Source organism: Rhinopithecus roxellana, chromosome 4 (assembly GCF_007565055.1).
Source record: "Rhinopithecus roxellana isolate Shanxi Qingling chromosome 4, ASM756505v1, whole genome shotgun sequence".
In the NCBI taxonomy this organism is placed as follows: domain Eukaryota; kingdom Metazoa; phylum Chordata; class Mammalia; order Primates; family Cercopithecidae; genus Rhinopithecus; species Rhinopithecus roxellana.
Window position 1 is genome coordinate 94,027,691 of NC_044552.1, and position 24,214 is coordinate 94,051,904.

General features: G+C 37.2%; 1 protein-coding gene across 5 annotated transcripts in view; it reads left to right on the top strand.

Annotated features, from left to right (window-relative positions):
• Positions 1-13,649: 13,649 nt before the first annotated feature.
• EPHA7 (EPH receptor A7) overlaps positions 13,650-24,214 on the top strand; it is a 178,691-nt gene continuing 168,126 nt past the window's right edge. For all 5 annotated transcript variants that reach the window (XM_010358024.2, XM_010358022.2, XM_010358021.2 and 2 more), the window contains exons 1-3: positions 13,650-13,988; positions 18,476-18,540; positions 22,117-22,786. In XM_010358024.2, the coding sequence (XP_010356326.1) occupies positions 13,892-13,988; positions 18,476-18,540; positions 22,117-22,786 (832 nt within the window). In that variant the 5' untranslated portion in view covers positions 13,650-13,891. The remainder of the gene's footprint in view (positions 13,989-18,475; positions 18,541-22,116; positions 22,787-24,214) is intronic.

The following is a 24,214-nucleotide window of genomic DNA, read 5'->3' on the forward strand; positions in this document are numbered from 1 at the left end:
TAAAAGTTTGTTTGGCTTATGGTTCTGGATGTTTGGAAGTCCAAGAGCATGGCACTGGCATCTGGCAAGGGGCTTCATACTGCATCATGCCATGGCAGAAGGCAGAAGGGCAAGCAAATGTGTGAGACAGAAAGAAGAAATCAGGCAGAACTCATCCTTTGATCAGGAGCCTAATTCCAAGAAAACTAACCTGGTCCCACAATAATGCTATTAATCCATTCATGAGGTCAGACCTCTCATGATGTCATCACCTCTTAAAGGTCCCGCCTCTTTTTCTTCAGAGACGGAGTTTCACTCCTTTTTTTTTCTGAGATGGAATTTCACTCGTGTTGCCCAGGCTGGCATGGCAACAAGGTCAGCTCACTGAAACTTCTGCCTTCTGGGTTCAAGCGATTTTCCTGCCTCAGCCTCCCAGGTAGCTGGAATTACAGGTGCCTGCCACCACGCCCAGCTAATTTTTATGTTTTTAAGAGACAGGGTTTTGCCGTGTTGTCCAAGCTGGTCTCGAACTCCTGACTTCAGGTGATCTGCCTGCCTCAGGCTCCCAAAGTGCTTGGATTGCAGTCATGAGCAACCACGCCTGGCCAGTCCCACCTCTTAATACACCATAATGGCAATTAAATTCCAACATGAATTTTGGAGGGGACATTCAAACCCTAGCATAGGGAGTAAATGTTTTGAAGTTTTATCAATTAAAAAAGAATCTTTATAAACACATTTGATGGAATAAGGTTTTAAATGTCATATTTTCCCCCTTATACAAAAGCAAGTAGATAAATATTCCAGATTCCTGACTATCATGGTTTCTTTTGCAATAAAATTTCCTCAAAAACTCAGTAGGATCTTGCACACATACTGTCATCCGCTGGATTTATGACCAAAGCACCACTGTAGCGCAATGCAAAAGAGTGAGTCTTTCAAAGAAATTATGCTAGGTTCATTGGACATATCTATGGGAAAAAAATGAATCTTGACCTCTACTTCATACCACATACAAAGATTAATTTTACATGGGTTACAGATCCAAATATGAAAGAACACGCAACAAAGATTTTGAGGAAAACATAAGAAAATACCTTTTTTGGCTTAGATTAGGCAAAGATTTCTTGAGCAGTACACCATAATTACTAATCAGAGAAGAAAACAGTAATAAATTGGATTACAGTAAAATTATTATCTATCAAAAGATACCATTAACACAGTGAAAAGACAAACCGCAAAGTGTGGCAAGATACATATATCTGAAAAATGGTGCATACCTAGATATAAAGAACTCTTATAGTTTATGAGAAAAATAGATGACTCAGATAAAAAGGCAAAAATTTTGAACAGATTCTTCCCAAATGATGATATCCAAATGGCGCATGAACATACACATATACATACATATGCAACTCTGTGAACCAGCATTTCAACTCCTAAGAATACATCCAATAAAATGCACATATATGGTGTATTGCTTTGGGCTTCTTTCACCATAGATTCATTTCACCATAGATTCATTGATGCAAATAATAGAGCTTAATTTCTCACAGTTCTAGGGGGTAGGAAGTCTGAGATCAAGGTGCTGTCATGGTTGGATTATGGTGAGGGCTCATTTCCTGCTTTGCGGATGGCCATCTTCTAGCTGTATCCTCACATGGCAGAGATCATCTCTCCTGTCTCTTCTCATAAGAGCACTAAATCCATCCATCTGGATTCCATGCTCATGACCTAATTACCTGCAAAGATCCCACTTCCAAATAGTATTGTGTTGGGACTTAGGCTTCAACACTGAATTATTGGAGGGCACAAACATTCAGTCTTAGCATATGGTCATCAAATTAGAATTCTAGAACATATTTATAATTTTCAAGAGCAAGGAATTATTAAATATATATGAACAGTAGAATAAACAAATCAATTTGGTTTATTCTTGCAATGGAATTCTATAAAACTATGAAAATAGAGGAAACCACAACTACATGCACTATGCTCAATAACAAGGACATATCTCTCAATTGGTTAAGCAACTACACCAGACACAAATTGCATAATGACAGATTCAGTTCACATAAACCACACAAAATGGAAAAAAACATTTTTATTATAAAGAGATTAAGACTTGACAAGAGGGGGGATTTCTGGAAGTTGTTAATACTCTGTTTCAAAATTCTGCTACTGGTTACACAAGTGTATTCACTTTGCAAAAATCAATCAAGCTGTATGCTTGTAAGAAGTACATTTTCCTTTTGAGAAATGTCTGTTCATATCCTTTGCCCACTTTTTGATGGGGTTGTTTGTTTTTTTCTTGTAAATTTGTTTGAGTTCTTTGTAGGTTCTGGATATTAGCCCTTTGTCTGATGAGTAGATTGCAAAAATTTTCTCCCATTCTGTGGGTTGCCTGTTCACTCTGATGGTAGTTTCTTTTGCTGTGCAGAAGCTCTTGAGTTTCATTAGATCCCATTTGTCAATTTTTGCTTTTGCTGCCGTTGCTTTTGGTGTTTTAGACATGAAGTCCTTGCCCATGCCTATGTCCTGAATGGTATTACCTAGGTTTTCTTCTAAGGTTTTTACGGTATTAGGTCTAACATTTAAGTCTCTAAGCCATCTTGAATTACTTTTCGTATAAGGAGTAAGGAAAGGATCCAGTTTCAGCTTTCTACTTATGGCTAGTCAATTTTCCCAGCACCATTTATTAAATAGGGAATTCTTTCCCCATTTCTTGTTTTTCTCAGGTTTGTCAAAGATCAGATGGCTGTAGATGTGTGGTATTATTTCTGACGACTCTGTTCTGTTCCATTGGTCTATATCTCTGTTTTGGTACCAGTACCATGCTGTTTTGGTTACTGTAGCCTTGAAGTATAGTTTGAAGTCAGGTAGCATGATGCCTCCAGCTTTGTCCTTTTGACTTAGGATTGTCTTGGCAATGTGGGCTCTTTTTTGGTTCCATATGAACTTTAAAGCAGTTTTTTCCAATTCTGTGAAAGAACTCATTGGTAGCTTGATGGGGATGGCATTGAATCTATAAATAACCTTGGGCAGTATGGCCATTTTCACGATATTGATTCTTCCTATCCATGAGCATGGTATGTTCTTCCATTTGTTTGTGTCCTCTTTTATTTCACTGAGCAGTGGTTTGTAGTTCTCCTTGAAGAGGTGCTTTACATCCCTTGTAAGTTGGATTCCTAGGTATTTTATTCTCTTTGAAGCAATTGTGAATGGACGTTCATTCATGATTTGGCTCTCCGCTTGACTGTTACTGGTGTATAAGAATGCTTGTGATTTTTGCACATTAATTTTGTATCCTGAGACTTTGCTGAAGTTGCTTATCAGCTTAAGGAGATTTTGGGCTGAGACAATGAAGACATTCATACAACCAACAGACACATGAAAAAATGCTCATCATCACTGGCCATCAGAGAAATGAAAATCAAAACCACAATGAGATACCATCTCACACCAGTTAGAATGGCGATCATTAAAAAGTCAGGAAACAACAGGTGCTGGAGAGGATGTGGAGAAATAGGAACACTTTTACACTGTTGGTGGGATTGTAAACTAGTTCAACCATTATGGAAAACAGTATGGCGATTCCTCAAGGATCCAGAACTATAGGTAGCATATGATCCAGCCATCCCATTACTGGGTATATACCCAACGGATTATAAATCATGCTGCTATAAAGACACATGCACACGTATGTTTATTGTGGCACTATTCACAATAGCAAAGACTTGGAATCAACCCAAATGTCCATCAGTGACAGACTGGATTAAGAAAATGTGGCACATACACACCATGGAATACTATGCAGCCATAAAAAAGGATGAGTTCGTGTCCTTTGTAGGGACATGGATGCAGCTGGAAACCATCATTCTCAGAAACTATTGCAAGAACAGAAAACCAAACACCACATGTTCTCACTCATAGGTGGGAACTGAACAATGAGATCACTTGGACTCAGGAAGGGGAACATCACACACCAGGGCCTATCATGGGAAGGGGGGAGGGGGGAGGGATTGCATTGGGAGTTTTACCTGATGTAAATGATGAGTTGATGGGTGCTGACGAGTTGATGGGTGCAGCACACCAACATGGCACAAGTATACATATGTAACAAACCTGCACGTTATGCACATGTACCCTAGAAGTTAAAGTATAATAATAATAAAAGAAAAAAGAAAAAAAAAAGTACATTTTCCTTTTATGCATTACTCTTCAATAAATATTTTTTTAAATTCTAAATGATAATGGTGCCTCTTACCATTTAGAAATATTAATGGACTTTGTTGCTCAAAGTCTTGAAATCTTGTAAGATGTGGAAGTTGAAAGTTAAGCCACAGCTACTGCCTTTCTTTTGGCTTTATATTCTGGCGAGAAAGACCATGGAAATGTCTTGTGTTTTTGGCAGCAGTCTTCTACTGACTTTTCTTCAGCTTCCTGGTTGGTGGGAACAGTGACAGCAATGGTAGCTGAGGGGGTAATTGTTTTTGTTTTCAGCTTCCTGATTCCAGAATCGCTGCTCCAGAGACACATTCTGAAACTCGTTCCACAGGTGGTTTCAAGTGCAGAAGTGTCAGTGTTGAAGAGTTCTGCACTGATCTGGTGATCATTCCTGGAGGACCAGTCGAAAGCCAGTTTCTTCAGTCTCATGGGTGCCAGCCCCTAAAATGGTCCCAATGATCCTGAATCCAAGTACTCAAGTCCTTGTATATCATTCTCCTCTTGAGTGTGGACAAGACCTAGTGACTGGCTTGCAATGGGCAGAAAAGTCTAGGTATCACTTCTGAGATGAACTTACAAAAAGATGGTGACGTTTATCTTTCTTGTGCCTTTCTGACTGTCTTTTCCTTGTGGTCCTGGCTCTGGATGTAAACAAACTGCTAAGTTGTGGGTAACCATATGAAGGGGTCTGTGTTGCAAGGAACTGACACTCAGTTTGCAGACAGTGAGAAATGAGATTGCCACTGTTATGCTAAGTGATCTTGGAAGTGGGTCTTCTGATACCTAACAAGAGTCACTTGTATTTTAGGAAACAAATCCTCCCCTTCAGCTTTGAGATTATCACAGTGCAGACTGGCATCTTAATTGTGACTTTGTGGAAGACCCTGAGCCAGAGAACTCGGCCAAGTTGATTGGATTCCTGACCCACAAAAACTATTAGATAATAAATATTGGTTTTCTTAAGCCTCTGACTTTTGGGCTAATTTGTTATGCAGTTATGTATAACTAGCACAATAATGTTCAAAAAATTTTGTGAGCAGCTAATTTTCCAAGTTAAATTTATTCAGCTTAAAATGCCTAGGGTAGTGTCTCATCAATAAAGTATAACTTTTATACTACCCATTGCACCCTTTACATATTATCTTGCTCCCTGAGATTTCCTTTCCTCTATTCCCCTTTGGTGGACCACCTATTATTGGCAACTCAAGGTCAATCTACAATGTCAGTCCCTAAGAGGATGCTCTCCAGTCTGATTTATTGCTCTGAATATATCTATCAGATATCTACCTATCTCAATTAAAAGGCAGTATCTGTTAATTGTGTACTTCTGCCATATACTAAAATAAGTATTTCTTGAGGACCACAAGGGAGAACATTTCATAGTCATTTTTGCATGCCAGTACCTAGCGAAAACCTAGAGAGCAAAATGTATTTCTGAAGTGTGATGAGTGAAGGAAAATAAAGAATAAAGGAGGGAAGAAGCAAAGAATGGAAAAAGAGAAGAAAAAATAACTACCTCTAAAACCAGTCATTTTTCAAATACAATATGGTAACTACAACATGATGCCCCAAAATCTGAATGAATTCTTCAGTGCCTCATCATGTAGCAGAGAATATATTGCAGGCTAAATGTTGCAGAATGGGATAAAATGAAAGCGGTCAGGGCCGGAATAGGATATACTAGGCTTGCTAAGGGAAATGCTTGGATCTTTAGGTGATGGAAGTAGCCTAGAAAAGCAAGTTGTATATTGTTCAATAAATATTTTGACAGGGAGACTGATACTATCTGCAAATGGTTGACATCAGACAGGTTCAGAAAAACATAGTAGTGGTTGTCTAAAAGGTGGAGGAAAAGTCAGGCATTGACGAGCAGTTCACATGCAGGCAGATGGCAGTTGTCCACATCAAGATGATATATCAGTAACTAACAAGGCCTAAGGCATAAGGCCAGGTTCTGGACAAGGATCCCATTAGAGGGATGGGGAAGTGGAAAGTTTACCTATGGAACATACACTGTCGTTCTTAAGAGATTTGAATACCAATTTTAGAAAAACAGACATAGACTTTAATTCAAAAATGAAACAATGGTCCCCTGAATATTTAATTCATAATCTTTGAATGTTGTCTTCCTAAGGCTAGGCTCAGTTTGGATAGAGACTAAGATGGCTTCTACTGGGTGTAGAGAAATATGCAAAATCTATGCAACACATAGACTTTGGAAATGATAGATATGTGTATTTGAATAGGTAAATATTTCTGGATCTATGTTTATGATAAATCAGACACCATTAAAGAAATACATTTTAACTATTTACTTTAGCATTGAGATAAATGCCTTATAATGGCAAGCCTTGAAAATTTTACATTTTGAATTACAAGTATTACTAGAGAATACATTTCAGATTAATCTATAAAGCATAAAAAATGCAAAATTACACATTTTGTACAATGGTACACAAAATACACTTAGTCAAATTTTAACTATAACTTTAAAGATATATTCATAATATAGCTCTAGCAGCACAATTTATATAAAATTCATACTTTCATTCTCTGATCAAAAAATTGATCTATTTAAGTCTTAACCTTAATTAAAAATTAAAATGGCTAAATGTAGAGCATTTGCTTTAAATATTCATCATATTTTAAGATATTTGACCAGGTAGAACTCTAACATGGATTCTAGTATGTTACTACTTTCCTTTCCTTTTCATTCCGTATCATTCTCTTCCCTGTTTTATAGCCTTCCAAGCAAGTATAACTGATTGGGCCAGAGCTGCCAATTCTCTAAAATGGACACAACTACCATTTATCTAAAATGTGATGATCCACTGGACTTTCTCTAAAGTACCTAAGAATATGCATGTAATTATTGTACTGCATTTCATTAAAACTTAGAAAGTAATTGTTCCCTCAAAAGTTTAAATCAAAGGTATATGCAAATATATTATAATTTGTTAAAATAAAGACAAAGATATGATAGTATAGAAAAATTAATTTCAAGTTGAGATCTTAAAGAACTCTCATAAGGGATCTTGTCCTTCCTTACTGAAATGCAGGATAATTTCTCTTTTCTCTGTACTTGTGAGGTAGATAAAGTAGGTTTTGTCTTTTATGGTTATCATCTATCTTTAAATGAAGGAACTTTCTGCCAGAATTTTCATGCTTTTAAGTTTCACAGACTTCGCCACCGAAGCCTGCTTGTTAAAAGGCTGCTGAAAGAGTGACTATCAGATATTAAAATACTTAATTAAACTGAGATTGACCTCAGTCATTTCATCAATCTAAAATCAAATAGAGAATGTGCCAGGTTAATTCTGTAGCTTATCTACGCCAATGCGCCTATGAAACTAAACAATGATAATAATAACCTCATAAAATCTGAGATGATGTAAAATTTTTATGAAATTTTCTATCTGATATGAGTGCAGGGAGGGGAAAAGAAAACAACTTTAGACAAGTCAGATGATAAAAATCCTTACTGTGCATTGAATTTTATTTCAGTTTATGGTCAATAGTGCAATTACAAAGATATCATCACTGTTGAAATCAACACAGAAAAACTGAATGGCTACCTACTTCTCCAAGTATATGATATTCTCCCTGTTTTCAAAAAGAAACATGAGTCACAAAGGCATCATGATGGGTGTTAGGTCTTTTGTGTATTGGGTTATTATTTATTCATCTGCATATGTCCCTAGTGCCTTTTTATATTTAATAAATACATGAAATGCCTACTTTTGATAGAGGTTTTGGTCACCATTCTCTTTCTGGAATCTTATGACAGTCAGATTGTGAATCTTTAATCAGTTTTTTCCACATTATCAAGAAGAAATACAGTCACTTATCTTTTTTAAGTTTGCTTGTCCAAATGGGCAAATTTAGCATCTCCCTTTTGAGGGCTTCTGCTCTCCTTAATTCCTCCTGAGAATCTCTAGGCATACACTCAGTCCAAAGGGATTATATTTTGTCCAGATGATTATAATGTTCAGTGCACTACTGACTTTAGTTACATCACTGTCATACTGTATATCTTATAAAAATTGGCTGTATTTAGTATGATATCTTGTTTTATAGATCCCTCCATGCTATAATGTTACTTCACCTTTGAGCTAAAATGGCACAGCTCTTTTAGTTCATACTTGCGTAATCAGCATAAATACCATAGCTAGGTTGCTGGGTTCCAAGGCCTTTGAGTTTCAGCAAATGTCTTCACCTAGTAAATTTTAAGCTTAATTCTGTTTCCCTCACACTGAGCACTTCTTTGTGATACTTGGGCTCATTTCTTTCTCAGTCAGAACCATTCTAATCTTTCAGAGCTTCTAATACTGTTAAAACTAAAATGGGGTAGGTTTTGGATCCTCTCCTCCCAGGAAGGTCCTTGTCTCTTATACAAACGTGCCCTTTCTTCAAAGAGAACAACTGCATGTCAAGTCTAGAGGTATTGTGAGATATCACTTCTGCTATGTATAGAATTTTATCCTTCCTCCATAGAGAGAATGTCCACAGCTTTACAATTTCACAACTAGGGGGCACTACTCCTGCATTTCTTTCTCTAAAACAGAAATTTCACATTATTACGATACATAGAAACTCATTATTTTTTAGACCTCTTCTTAGGCCTTTTTGAGATTAGTCAGGCAAGTTTTGACAGAATTTCATTTTCAGTATTAACCACGGCAGAAGACTAGGATGAGGTGTGGTGTCTAAAATACTCCTCAGCCTAGAAAGTTCTCTGGGAACTTCAGAGGATCCTTAAAATCTCTGGACTGTCAAGTCCCAGAGCATGCTTCATCCCAGCCTGGCCCTGTTCTTTGGGTAAAAGACTAAGATAAGCGGGAACAGACTAAGGAAGAGTATATCTAAGGTCTCTCTGGAAACTCACAATTCTTAGGTTTAGTTAAAAAAACAAAAACAAAAACAAAACTGGAGTGAGTTTTTCCATAGTATAATTCACCTTCTAAAGTGCCTTTGAAAGCCTATTTATTTAACTTGGCCTCTATGGACTAAAATAGGTCATAGGACATCTCACAAATTTTTATGAAGGCATTTTGTAGGCTGGCATAGGTACCCAGAGAGAAAGAAACTTTAATCAATGAGACAAATATTATATATTCATAATATATATGTATATATACATGCACAAATACACATACATACAATTTCACAATTAACTCATCTTTACCTTGTACAGGGTGGACTTAATTGTCCAGGACACCCAGAGGTCCTGTTGCCCCCTGGTGGTTGCTGAATTGTCACAGATCTTGATACCTAAAAATCCTTTGGGTGAAGAGCTTAAAAATTGCCACATGAGAAACCATGGAAGCATGTAGAAGTAATTTGAATAATTTAAGCCAGTTCATCCTATCAGTCCTGGTGATTTATGGCAAAATGAACTAGAAGTAATGGAATAAAAGAGCCTCCCCATGCAAAATCAAGTTTGAAAAAAAAAAAAAAAAATCCACTAAGAGCCCTGAACATGTGCTACTTGATTTCAAGTATAAAGTGCTACATTTTCCCAGCTACATTTTGTTATTTTAATATGATTTTACAAAAGAGTAATTTGACTGAATACTTTTTAATATTTTAAGTGATTAGAAAATTTCAGTGGTACCTCAGCAATAATATTCAAGTAGACTCATAATTTAGATATAAATTATATTTTTATTTGTTAAACTGTCTCAAATTAACTTGGAAATTGTACTTAAAGAATTATAATTGTAATCTTCTGAACTTTAGTCATTTATCTGACCTCATAAAAGTGTGTGAAATTTTACAAAAGCACAAAATACATTCTTGACCTATGATTTAATTTCTGACCTCTGACTTTCTATACTTTCAGCTAAATCTGAGCTTAGAAAAATTAGTAATTAATACATTTTAATGAGCTTAGCTTATGCACATTTTTACATTAAACCACAAATAAACATTTTATATACACTACATAAATAATGCTAACGTAAATATGTAAATGATTTTCCTACACAGTGTATATTTTGACTGTTTATATTTTGAAATCACAGGACCCAATTTTCTATAATATCTATTAGCTGAGACATAATGCTTCTTTTCTGTTTATAATCAATTTCTTCTGCACAGTACCTTTTCTAATTCAGTTTAAATTACCCTTTTTCTGTGATGAACTTGCATTTTCACATTTGCCAGCTGTGAATGCATTTTGATGGTAAGTACAAAAGTAGTGGGTACAGAAACAGCCCTTTGATTTCATTGTTGTTGTTGTTAACTATTTAGTTTGACAGTCTTGGATTTGTAACATACTGAAATCTCCAACTGTTCCTTTGCCCTCAAATGGCCTGAATACTAGACAAACACAGTATATCCTTTTCTTTTATTTGAAAATTCATAGAACTTATTCCCTGAAGTCATTATAATTTACTCCTATTTCTCTCTTAAAATCAGATAATATTTCCCAGAGGTAAACAGTGAGGCAAGTATTAGTATTGCAACAAGTTAAAACAAAATAGCAGATGTATCCTCATTTGGAATGTGTGTCTTGAATTTGTACATTTTCCTACATGTCCAGTGATGTGATTATTGGTAATTATACAAATAAAATAATACAAAGTGCATTAAAATTGGGTATATGTCCTTTGTATCTGAAGAGAGGCATTTTTCATCTTTCCACTATACATTTATTGTAGATGTTTCAACAGAGGGGATATAAAATTGAAATATTAAGGTCTTAGTCAGTCTCTGTTTCCATTTACTTAAAATTCACTAAATACATGTGGATGACACTATCAACTTAATTGTACAATGAATGCATAAAAATTTAAAACTAGTTTTCAGAATTATTGCTTTGGCTCACAAGTGTTGGTCTCATACACTATTTGGTATTGCTCAGGAAGACAAGTTTCTTTTGAAATCACTTTAAATCCAAACACATCACATTATTAAAAATAATTGTTCTAGAAATAATATGCTTAAATCATAGAAATGAAGCTAAAATAAACTGTAATGGTGTGAGGAAGTTCACCATTAAATGTTATTTTAAAATGAGAAAGTTTTTATACTGATTATTTTTATGTCAGTGACTTCATGTACAAATAGGTCTATATGCTTTATCATTAGTCAAATACATTCGTGTAAATTTATATATTAAACATATACTGTATGCTGAACACTGTCTTCTTGACTGTCATTTATTTTTATTTAAATGCTCCGAATTCTTTGTCAATACATCTAAATACTACAAAAGAAAGAAGAGAAGGTTGAAAAACCTAAAAATGAGTATCATGGTGCAGCTATGCAGGGAGAACTGTCAGCAGCTTGGCACATGTGCATTTAATGTGCAGCTTCTTGTCTCTAAAAATAAGAGTAAAGCTACACATGCCCCTGTGTCTGACAGAGAGAAGGGACACAAAAGAGGACTCACTATACCACCTACACTCATCAGAGGAGTAAAGGATGTTACTTCTTTGGTTTCCTGGTTTTAATGGAAAAGTATTTGTATTCACATCACTGAGTATTAGTCATTCAATAGATGAAAGGAATACTTTAAACTTTAAAGGCTACCTTGGTGTCACTTTAAAAAGTGGGGATGAGACCCTGGGGAAAGTGCTGAAATTCTGGAGAATTCATTTTAACTATTAGAAGTGGTTTAATATTTGTGAGATTGTAGTTCTGTGAGTTCTAAAGACTAAGTGCGGGAATTGATGTTTTTAACTCTCATGTTTTAGTTTACAAGTTTCATCCTTAAATCATCTATTACCGTAAATAAAGCTTCACCTCCTCTATACCAACTGTGTTCTCCCCACATTTTTTGTCTCTTTCTAAGGATAATCTAATTACATTTTCTATGCATCCTTTAAGGGGCACTTAACATGCTTTTTGATACACTTTCTAAAATATTAAATAGGCATAATGGCTAGGAATACGTAACATTTAAGAAATATTTCAGAAACTACAGAATCAAAGAGGGTTAAGGAACAAATTTCATCTCTCTCTTCCATGTTATTTTATTAGTCAAATAAAAACTACAGTTGACAATTTAACATAAAATACTAATAAATATCTGGGGGCTGTCATCTTTGAGAAGTCTCTACCATAAACACCAGAAACAACTCAATTTACTTTATATTTCCACATAGAAAGTTTGGAAAAAGTTTGGAGTCTTATGTGAGATCAAACCTTGTATCTATCAGAAATAAAAGGAAATCATAAATGAGAAATATTTTAAAAGGAAGAAATATAGGACAAAAAAAGAAATCCAACTTAAACATGTGATCAAGTTACTCTGTGTGACCTTTGAAATTGAAGATTTGGCAATTAAAATTTTAAAGTTCTTCCTCTTATTACCTACCTCTTGAACACAGTGTCCAAAACTGCCTAAAGGAAAACAGATTTCTCTACGCAGCCTTCCTTGCTGTTCGGATTGAATGAATTCAACTGGAGATATTGGTTATGACTTTTTTTATTCTTAGTTTCTCTTGGAAAGATAAGCATTTAATAATTGCCGAAAATGGTAAATACTTGCGAAGAGAAAGGTCTTGTTTTATGAATTTAATACGTAGTGGCATTCTTTAAAATTATGTGTAATTTATGCAGCGAAATGGAATACTATCAAAGAGGAGACAATCCAAGGAAAACCTTAGAAAATGATAAACGCGTTAAAAAACGATACGCAACCGTCAGAAGGTTCTCTCCTAATGTCCCACTTCGCTCAACAAACTATGGTGAAAAGATAGGGCGGAGGTGAACGGTCGCTTAAAACAAAAGACTTCCATTCCCACTCCCTTTTCCTCTGTTTCTTTTGCCAGAGCTTGTTGCAAACTCTTGGAAACACTGTTTAAACATAATACATTTGGTTACTTTTATTCTTGCAGGGATTGTGGTGGGTGGTACCCAAAGCTGACTGCTCTTGGAGTAACAGAAAAAGAGAAGTAGAAACTTTTCAAAAAGCCAAAAAACAAGGTTACCATGCCCGCGGAGGTTCTAACAACAAAAAAGTAAGAGACACTTTACTTAAAGGTACAGCTCATTTCACTGTCCGGGCTCCGTGCTTGGTAGCTGAGAGAAGGCTTGCCTCGCCTCTGGTTTCTAAAAGATCGCGTGGAGTACAGCTCTAGAAAAGACTGTAAGTTGGGAGCGTTATTCTCGGATTTATTCTGCTTTGCGAAAGCTGCGGTTGCTAAAAGCAGAGCGTCCACAGCAGCACACTACTCTGCTGCCATCCTCGTTCTCCTCCTAACATCTAGCGGGAGCTCAGAACCTGGAGGGAATCCTGGACCAGCAACCTGACTCCGCTCGGCACCGATTGGCTCCTGCCTCGGACCCCGCCCCCGAGGCCGGGGCGGTCATTTCACCAGGACCCGCCCCTTGGCCCTGGGAATCGCCTCCTGGCAGGCCGGCTGTGCCTGCCACTCAGCCCGAGTGGCGGAGGCTCTCGGCTCGGAGCCCCGCCCCCTCCCCCCTAATTGATATTATTGGAGTGTGGAGCAAGCGGCCGGTCTGCAGTCGGAGACTTGCAGGCAGCAAACACGGTGCGAGGGAACAGGAGTGGGGGGGAAATAAAAAAAGCTAAACGTGGAGCAGCCGATCGGGGACCGAGAAGGGGAATCGATGCAAGGAGCACAATAAAACAAAAGCTACTTCGGAACAAACAGCATTTAAAAATCTACGACTCAAGATAACTGAAACCTAAAATAAAACCTGCTCATGCACCATGGTTTTTCAAACTCGGTACCCTTCATGGATTATTTTATGCTACATCTGGCTGCTCCGCTTTGCACACACGGGGGAGGCGCAGGCTGCGAAGGAAGGTAAGGTGATGGGAAAGCAAAGTTTGTTCTGACTTATTTATTTAGCTGTCTACCTGCACAAGCGAGCTCGTCCGCGGCGCCGCCGGCCGCGCCTCCGGCGCCGGGCGACCCTCCCCCGCCGGCTCCCCGCCCCCTCACCGCTGGGGCCGCTCCTGGCGGACCAGCGAGCGAGAGCCAGGGCTGCTCCGAGCCGCCTGCAGCCCTGTGCCCGGGGCCGTCCATCCGACGGGTGCGGGAATTCTGGCGCGGGCAGTCTGGAGGGCGTGAGCAGCAACGGGGGTGGGGTGGGGTTGGAGGAACGGCCGGCGAGCTTATTTCTTAGTACCTCAGGCGGGTCACATCTCTCTCTAGCTCTGTCTTCATTCTCTCCTTATTCGCCTTCTGTGGGAGCTGCGGCCAGAGTTAGGTTGGAGACAGGGAAGTGCAGCCCCTACCGTCTCCGCCAGCCCGCCGGCGAGTGGCGGGAGCCCGGAGCCCTCCCAGAGGGACCGAGACTTCGGTGAGCTCGGAAAGCTCGGGTTACTAATGAAGTGCTCACTGCGTCGGAGGCGGCGGCGCGGTCCTGCGGTTGGCGCTCGGCCGCCAGCGCGGAACAATAACGCCGCGGAGGTGAAGCGCGGCGTGCGGCGCGCGATCCGCGGGCCTGGGATGTCTCCATTCAGCGCGCGCTGCGCGTCAGGCCCAGCGGTCGTGGGGGCAGCTGCAGTCCAGCGGGCTTGGTCGGGCGGTGGAGGCAGGGGGCGGGCTGGAGCTGTGCAATTTGTAAGGAGATGCCGCTTGGGCGACTCCAAGTCCCCAGTTATTTGCCCCGTAGTCCAGCAATTGAGAAATCCGAATGGCCAAACCTTGCCAAAGACCTGAACCCTGAGGGTTGGTTCTGGTAGGAGAAGGCAGGTTTTATTTGGCAAGCTATTATAGATAAGCCTGTATATGTTATGTTTTCCTTCTCCTTTGAACCTTTGACAGAAGGTAAAATACCTTTCGGTGCCTGTAGTTGGAGCTGGGGAAAAATAAACCCTAGCAATGAAGTCTCTTGCTTTTGATCAGTGTCACAATCCCACCCCGAACTCCCCCTCATCCCCTCGTCCCTGGTCTTTCAAACTGTGTATGTAAGTTTCATTTTTCGATCTCTTAAAAGCAGAAGAGAAATAATTACTTATTCCTGATATGTAGAGGGAGAGGAATCTGTTTTCAAATTTAGGTCATGGTGGTTATCGGGTGGGGGGTTGGGAGGCTTACATGTAGGTCCTTGATTCATCTATTTCTGAAAACTTAGTGCGGCTTTTCTTTATTCTCATCGTGCAACCCTCTTAGTTCACTCAAGCCCGCCTCCAGCCCGGCGCCACATTCTAGTCCTTCATTCATCCTGACCTTCTGACCCCACTTTCCACATCTGCAACCTGTATAGATGCTGAACCCATTCAGAGAACCCCGTGCCTCCAAGCTGGCGATTACGTGTTTGCAGATGGACAGACATCTGCTAGAAAGGCACACTCATCCCCTCCAAAACCACGTTTCTACTCCCCTGACGTTAGCGATCAGAAACCTTCAGACCTGGCATCCTGTGATTCCTCTGGAATAGCGGACCAGAGGAAAAGTTTTCACCGCCGCGGCGAAGCCCCGCGCGCGAACACACGCAGACTCGGGCTGGAGTTTGGACTATAAATAACTGCATCACTAGGGGGAGAGGTTCCTGCAGCCAGAATGTCTAGTTCGCTTTGCTCTTCTGGGTGCAAGCTACGTGAAGAGGATTCTGATTCTAGGAGCCTGAATTCTTTAGATGCAGAAGTGAGATATATAAAAGGCGCGGAGGCGGTGGGAGGGAGGGTGGTGATTGGTGGCTGGTGGGCGGCGAGTTCGCCCGGCTTCTAGGCGGCGACGCTTCTAGGGCGCAGCGGCGACCGAGAGCTGGCGTTCTAGGAGCCCACAAGCCCCGAGGCGGCCCGCAGTACCCAAGGGCTAGCGCTGGGAACCGCTTGGAACAGGTGCCGGGCCTCCTGGGGCATTTGGGGGTGACTAGAGGAAGATAAGAAACCCCCTTCCCTCACTTTCCTTGTGCACGTTCTCTCGGGTAGGTCAGTTATCATCGCTACAGGCAGCGCGTGTCAGACTGACGCTTGGAGGCAAAGTGCAGCTGCTACTTTTTCTCTCCGTAAAAGCCGCCGCCGCCGCCTCTTCCTGAGAGGAGATGCTTCCCGAAAGCCACTCTCCTCTTCCCGACTCCTTCTCGAGCGAGGGCGCCACCGGCTCCCTGGAGTGCCCAGGTCTGGCAGAGGCGTAATGGATGCTTGGCGCGGCTGGCGCGCCAGTCTGGCAGTCCCCGCCCCGCCCCTCCGACGGCCCCGCCCCAGCCCCGGGACGCCAGCCTTTGCCCACGCGGTCCTTGCCTAGGTCAGCCAGGGCGCGCCCCCAATCTAGCCCCTCTCCCATCACCTTTCGGCCCTCACAGCGGGGCGCGGAGTCCCGGAGTCCCAGGCCTGGTCCCCAGCGTCCGGGTGAGCCGAGGGACTGACTGCACCTTCGCGGGCGCAAAGGGAGGTTGGCACTCTGCTCCGAGCGGGAAGGGAAACGCGGTCTCTTGAGGGTTTAACCAGAGAGCCCACCGAGAAGAGAGACGCACTGATCACTTGAGAGCAGCTTCTGATTAAACCTTCTCGGGCCGGTTTCTGTTTTGTTTTAATTTGTTAGTTTGTTTCTCTCTTAACTTGTTGGCCATCACTGCTCTCTGCTTAGATCCTTAGCTTCCACCCCCAGGCTGAGCTGAGGGGTTGCAGAATGGCAATAAACGGTAATCTCGCAATGTTTATTTCACACTCGGAAATGACCCAAGAAGGTCACTTGGTTTTAAAATCCTGTTGTCTATATTCAGCACAAGAGAAAAATAAAATAAAAATAAAGAAAGCATCTCAAAAAGAGTAGAGTACCTGGCCACCCACATTGTTTCCTTGTGCTTCATCTGTATTGTTGAGGATAAAAATAAACTTTAAAAATTACTTTTTATATAAATTCGCTAGTCCAACGATTTATCGATGTTACAAGTTGAAATACAAATTGGCATTTTAAAAGTGTCGTGTGTGTGTTTCTCATTTGAAAGGGAGTCAAATGTTTCTGATCAAGTTTTTTTTTCTTTTTTTCCTGTCAAAGTCTCCCTGAGAGTCTTAAGTGTACAACACTAAACAAAGAAACAAACAAACAAAAAATCCTAGTGTCTCTATATCTATTTTCATTTACAGTTAGTAATCTTGACTAGTGTGAAGGAATTAAACGCATAATCAACTGTTCCTTTAAACACATAATCAATTGTTCCTTTGTTTTCTTATCATAACAGATTTTTCTTGTCTTTCAAATGCATATTTTTATCCCTAGTGATTGGGTTGTATAATTATTAGACGTTCATATAAGCATGTATTTTAAGTCAAAATTTTAACATTTTGCTGAGACTGATGTTAAGCCTATTGACATACTTAAAATATATTGAGTATTATTTCTGGACAAATTGATGCATTTGTCAAAATGGTGTAGAGTCAGATAAATATTTTTAAAGTGTAAAAACTCATGTAACTCTGAAACCAGTTTGACCAAAAGAGTGAGTGCTTTAGAAGAGAGTAATTGTCCAAAAAAGAAAGAAAATGTATCAAATAGAAATATTATGTGTATTAATATTTGACATTCTAATGCATTCTCATATTGATAGTATCAGGAGCATTTATAACACTTTATATACATATTAAATTAATTGCATTATGCTTTTTGATAGCATAAAAGTGAAATACAACTGTTTAGAAGTCGTCAGAGTTTATACCATTTTAAGAATTAGCTATCACTTTGAAAATTTAGAAATTAAAAAAAAAAATGCCGAAAAAACTGATGTTTGACTAACCTGAATAAAAATCTTGCAAATAATAGGCAATTTAGTTTTCTGATAACATTGCTTAACATAGTTTTAACATTTCTGTATTCATTTTAGCTTAAGAAAAGACACTGTATGTGAAAATATTTTTTTAAAAGTTAAACTCCAATTATCAAAAGACAATAGAAAATACTGCTGGCAGAATGTTACAAATTAATGACTGGATCAAGAGTAATGTAGGAATTATACCTTATTATGTTCGTGTGTTCATTATATTTGACAAAGTTCTAACAGCTCAATGGTTTACAAAACTAATATATAGTTACTGTAGAATTAATATACCACATAAAATTTCTACCCTCACTTTTATTCTAATATTGCGTTTTAAGATTTATTTTAATATTGTAATTAAAGAATAGCAAATATAATATTGGTGTCTTAGTATCTTTTTTCCTTTAAGGAAGGGGAATATTCATGTATCAGGAGGGTGTTCATATCATTCATTTACATAAATAACTACATATCTTAAGTCATAAAATGATAGTCATATAAAAAGATTCACCTTAAAAATGTTTACATGTGTACTTTGTGCTTAAGTGTTTCATGTAACAACTGGAAATACAACTTTCTTTTTCAGTACTACTGCTGGATTCTAAAGCACAACAAACAGAGTTGGAGTGGATTTCCTCTCCACCCAATGGGGTAAGTTTTTTTCATCATAAAATATCACTATTTATTTTTAAAACTAAGAAAAAAAGTTTCCCTTCCCTCCAGGGTAATTATTCACATATTTCATGTATAAACTGTTCAATTCCAAATATCTTGTCCAGTATTATGTTGTATTTATAATGAGACATTGAGTACTCTGATTAGAGAAGGTATACTTAGAACTTGGGGAAATGGAAAAAACAAAACCTCATAACCATAGTCTTTTGAGTTCTTATTGTGTGGAATAATACCTCAGGGTCCAGGCTATAAATGCTAACTAATTACAGCGAACATTCCTTCCACAAACTCACTTAAACCTCTTTAGTTGCTTTATATTTCTAGTATAATCACCATGTCAGTGGTATATAATTCTTTAAAACAGTAAGTAATCAATCTGTTTTCCTCTTTTTAAAACAGTTCTGGCATCATTCAAAATGTACTTTGAAATATAACTAAAAACATACTATGTTCAACATTTTGGTGTACAATTTTCTGTAACATACTATATAGATTCTCCAAATTTATATTATGTACTATCCGCTGTTATTTAGCAGAAATTATGGCAAAACCTGCACATATTACAATAAAAATCTGCAACAGATATGAGTGACAATTGTCCAATAATAATCTACCGAAATATTAGTAAATCTTTAAAAATACTAACAATTATTTTTCATCTGTAAATACAGCTCAGTATCCGTGTCTTCAGGTGTTATTTTTAATTGTGAGAGAGGACACATTCTTTATTCCTTATCGAGGAAGAGGGCTCTGAGAAAGGAGAAGATACCCTATTGCTATTTAAGTTTATCTTTGGCACCTTAAAAAAAATCTGAAGTCAAAAGCGTGTGGAGTGTAAGTTATGATATAAAAACTGTAGCATATTTTGGAAAGAGAATAATGAAAGTTTGAAAGAGATTGTTGAGATCATGAAATCAACATGTCAGGAACTGAAAGTTTAAGAATGTAAAATATGAACAAAACAAATCTGTTTAAAATACAGTTTTCATTAAATTTAATTTTTAAGAGATTTCTTTCTTGCATATTCTGGTTATCTGTATTGGTTATGATAAATTATCAACAAATGACAACCATTTTACAGATTAAATGTAAAAATTCCATGAATTGGAGGTATGAATATAATACCTTTCTTGAGAGAAGTGGTTTCTGTGAGTAAAATAATATACGTTATAGACAGCCATTCATGATAAAAAATGAAACACCTTTCTTGCCAATGAAAGATGTAGCCCATTTTCTACCATCCATCAATTAAAACAAATAGAGATAGAGGATGGTTTTATCTCTGAGGAGAAGTAAACTGATATATGATTGTAGTATTTCATCCATGTAATATACAAAATGACAAATTGTGACTGTCAATGTTATCTTGGACTCAAATGGGCATTTTATCAGTCCAAAGTATCTTGAGTTAACAGTTAACCCTACATATCTGTAGGCATCAACATGTAATATTAGAAAACAATTGATCGACGATATTTTCTATATTTGTGCAATAGATTAGTTCACATGTAACTAAATACCTAACTGTAAAGAAAATGTTCCTGAGACATAAGTTTTGAGAAAACATTTCTATAAACATACTATAAAAATGCAGTGTCTGAATGAAGACATTTTTCCCAATGGCATCATTTGTGGAAATGTTCATAATGTCTTAGAAAGTGAGATAATAAAACAATAGTTGTGTTAAGTGAATTTATGTAGTCTCAATGTTTGTAATCTACATCATAGTTTTCCTGAAGCATTCTCCTCTGGAATAAAATTTTAAATAAAAATAAAAATTAATTGGGTTTCACGGGTAATAAAATTGATTTTTCTTACACAGAATAAAAGAATAAATTTGTTCTTGAAGTTAGATAAAGGAATTCTTGGGATATATTCTTTTAAAATATCTTTGGTTTCTTCAAACTGGGGAGTTGTTCAAAAGGAACACATTTATCTTTGGAGCTTTTGATTTTTTGGTATATATCATTACTAGTTTTACTTCTTTTTGTAATTTCAGTCTAATGAAGAGACGGAAAATCTACCCATCCAAATGGATGCATTTGGTTATATTTGGCTGATTGCCATTCAGACTGTAGGCAGCTAACTGAAACAAAGGGAAGATATGCACACTGTTAACTAGTCACAAATGCCAGCTGAACTGAGTAAAAACTGAACATTAAAATGGGTTCTTTACTACATTTGAGTACCTTTCATGATATTAGGCTGTGTATAACAAAATCATACCAAATATGTAATATCACCAAAGAAATTTCTGAATTGTATTATATTGCTAATTTATCAATCTTGTTAATTTTCTAAGGACTAGTTTTAAAAGTATACATTAATGTTGTACAGAACATTTAAATAAATCAATACTCAAATCAGGTCTTTTAAATAAAACTATTTACCACATGATTTTTATTTTCTCATCTTCTTTTCTTGAAACAATAGTTTAAATATTGTATGCTATGCAACTTTGGACTTGAACACAAATGTTTTGCATTTGGCATTTTTAATTGGGAAAATTAATATTAACAGATGACAATTTCATTATTAAGACATCATAAATACAAAGTGGGAAATTTTTTAATAATTGTAAGATAAAAACATATACTACTATTCATTTAGGCTTTTAAGGCTCCTAGGTGAAATGCTTTTATTGATTAATGAGCAGCAGAGAATATTATATATGGTTTAATAGTTTGAAATTATTGCAAATTCTGACAAATGCACTTTTTTTCCTTTTATGAGAAAATATTTAATATAGATTTGTTTGTAGTGTACATTATATCAACATATAAATGGACATTTTTAAACATCTGATATTTTTCCTGTCAGAAAGTGACTAAATATGATCCAGCATGCAGATTTGCCATGTATATTTGATTGTCTATTGAAAGCAATTTATTTATAAAAATGAATCATACTCTTATAACTACTTATTTATAGTTATGTGGCTTTGTGTACAATATTATATATAACACTGGAATAAATAAATAGCTCTGTAAAATGTTACTTGCTTACATCTCATTTTGAAAAGATTGTAAAATATTCCAAATTATAAATATCGACATGTTGTTGAATACTTTTACATTTCAGAGTACTGTTGGCATTTTCTTCTTCATGTTTTTAAGTACTCTGTAATCGTAAGTAAGATATGGACACTTAAAATGTCAACTGAGTTATCAAAAATCCTGCTAGGCATCCATATGTATATACTTTCACTGGTAATTTAAATAATTGTGAGCTTTAGTCTATAAAAATTATAATCTCAATGAAGAATGTAAACATAAGCAAAGATGTAAAAATAAAAACACTAATATACTCCCAAAAAGATATTAAACAAAATGAAATATTTATTGTATGTATACACAAAGCAAGCAGCGTAAGTATGTTCCACCACCAGGATGAAGCAGAACCTGGAATCCTGCATTCTCTGGATTATAGTTTTGCCAGGATAGGAATCAACCTAACTTTTTCGAAGATCCTTGTTTGTGAAGTACTTGCACTTTCAAAAGCAGAATGTTATTTTTTGCTGAATGCCTGATGAACTTTTTTCAACTTTTGCAGTGGGAAGAAATTAGTGGTTTGGATGAGAACTATACCCCGATACGAACATACCAGGTGTGCCAAGTCATGGAGCCCAACCAAAACAACTGGCTGCGGACTAACTGGATTTCTAAAGGCAATGCACAAAGGATTTTTGTAGAATTGAAATTCACCCTGAGGGATTGTAACAGTCTTCCTGGAGTACTGGGAACTTGCAAGGAAACATTTAATTTGTACTATTATGAAACAGACTATGACACTGGCAGGAATATAAGAGAAAATCTCTATGTAAAAATAGACACCATTGCTGCAGATGAAAGTTTTACCCAAGGTGACCTTGGTGAAAGAAAGATGAAGCTTAACACTGAGGTGAGAGAGATTGGACCTTTGTCCAAAAAGGGATTCTATCTTGCCTTTCAGGATGTAGGGGCTTGCATAGCTTTGGTTTCTGTCAAAGTATACTACAAGAAGTGCTGGTCCATTATTGAGAACTTAGCTATCTTTCCAGATACAGTGACTGGTTCAGAATTTTCCTCTTTAGTCGAGGTTCGAGGGACATGTGTCAGCAGTGCAGAGGAAGAGGCGGAAAACTCCCCCAGGATGCACTGCAGTGCAGAAGGAGAATGGTTAGTGCCCATTGGAAAATGTATCTGCAAAGCGGGCTACCAGCAAAAAGGGGACACTTGTGAACGTAAGTAATATGTCCTATTAAAACTCTACTTTGTCTTTTTACATTTCAATATCATACATTTTAAACATTAATAGTTACTTGAATAAGTGAATCTGCTCTGTACCAGAAGCGCGTTTCTACTGTTCTTAAACAAAGTCACCATTGAACTTAGTGATTGCCCTATGGTAGCATCTGCACTAAGTGTATATAATCAATATGGGTGATAAAGATATTTGTTACTAAAATTTAATGTGTCCTGTGCTTAATATGGAAGTCAATAGTTGCACGTTGGGCTATGGAGTTTAGAGAGGAGTCTGGGTAGTTGAATTTGTAGCCTGGCAAGACTGAGGTGACATTTAGCAGGATTTAATGAGATGCCATTCCTCCTATTTTTAAACCCATATTGTCTGGGCCCTTGAGTAGCAGTAAATAGGAGGTTAAGAAGGCTGTGAATAAGAGCTCTAGTGACAGGCGGGGCGTAAACGAATACATTTATAAACTTTTAGATTTATCTTATATAAATACTATAACTTTGATACAAAATTTTCAAATTTCACTTACTAAATCTCTGTGGTTACTTCTGCAAAAGGTGTGATTTTTATTTTTGGACTAAATACAAAAATGACCACATTTTTGTGGCAGTGGGCCAAAGTAAAGTTTTAGTTATTATAGTACATCAATTGCATGTTTTGAAACAATCACGTATGAATTAGTAAACCTTTTTCTTTGTTTTATAAAATCATTTTTTTTCTCTTTCCTAGCATTATGTGGCTAAATATTTAAAAATATGTCATGTGGGCCTTCAAGATTGATAGATATTGTTTCTAGGTTTCATGAAAATAAATTATAAAGTTACATTACTAGTATATCTTTTTAACTTATGATATATAAAACATAATACATTAAAAATAACACTTATATCTATATATATATATATTTTACGCCAAAGCCAGAAGCACAGGGTTTATACTTACAATTCTTAGTTGAGCTAAAGGAGACCACTGATAATAATAGCTATTATAACTAACTTTTATTGATAACTTAGTATGTGCAGACATTCTTCCATTTCCTTTACATACACAAGCTTATTTAAAAAGGTGGATATCATTATCATTTCTATTTTATACAATAAAAAAATAGAGGCTATCAAGATATCCAGTTACATTAGTAATATTTGTCTAAGCTTACCTTCAAACTTGGGACATCTGACTTTAGAGCCTAGGCAACAATATTGCCCTAGTTTCAATCACAAAGCAAGGAGAATCCTAGGAAATAGGATTTATGGCTCATAGTGTTTAGGTGCCTCATATACATATGTAAATTGGATTACTTCCCCATAAAATTCTCATTCTAGTAGAATATTTTTAAAATTAAATAATTTTTTAAAAATTTAGACCTGTACTATACAGTACTGTACCCAGCAGCCACATGTGACTCTTAAGGTTTTGA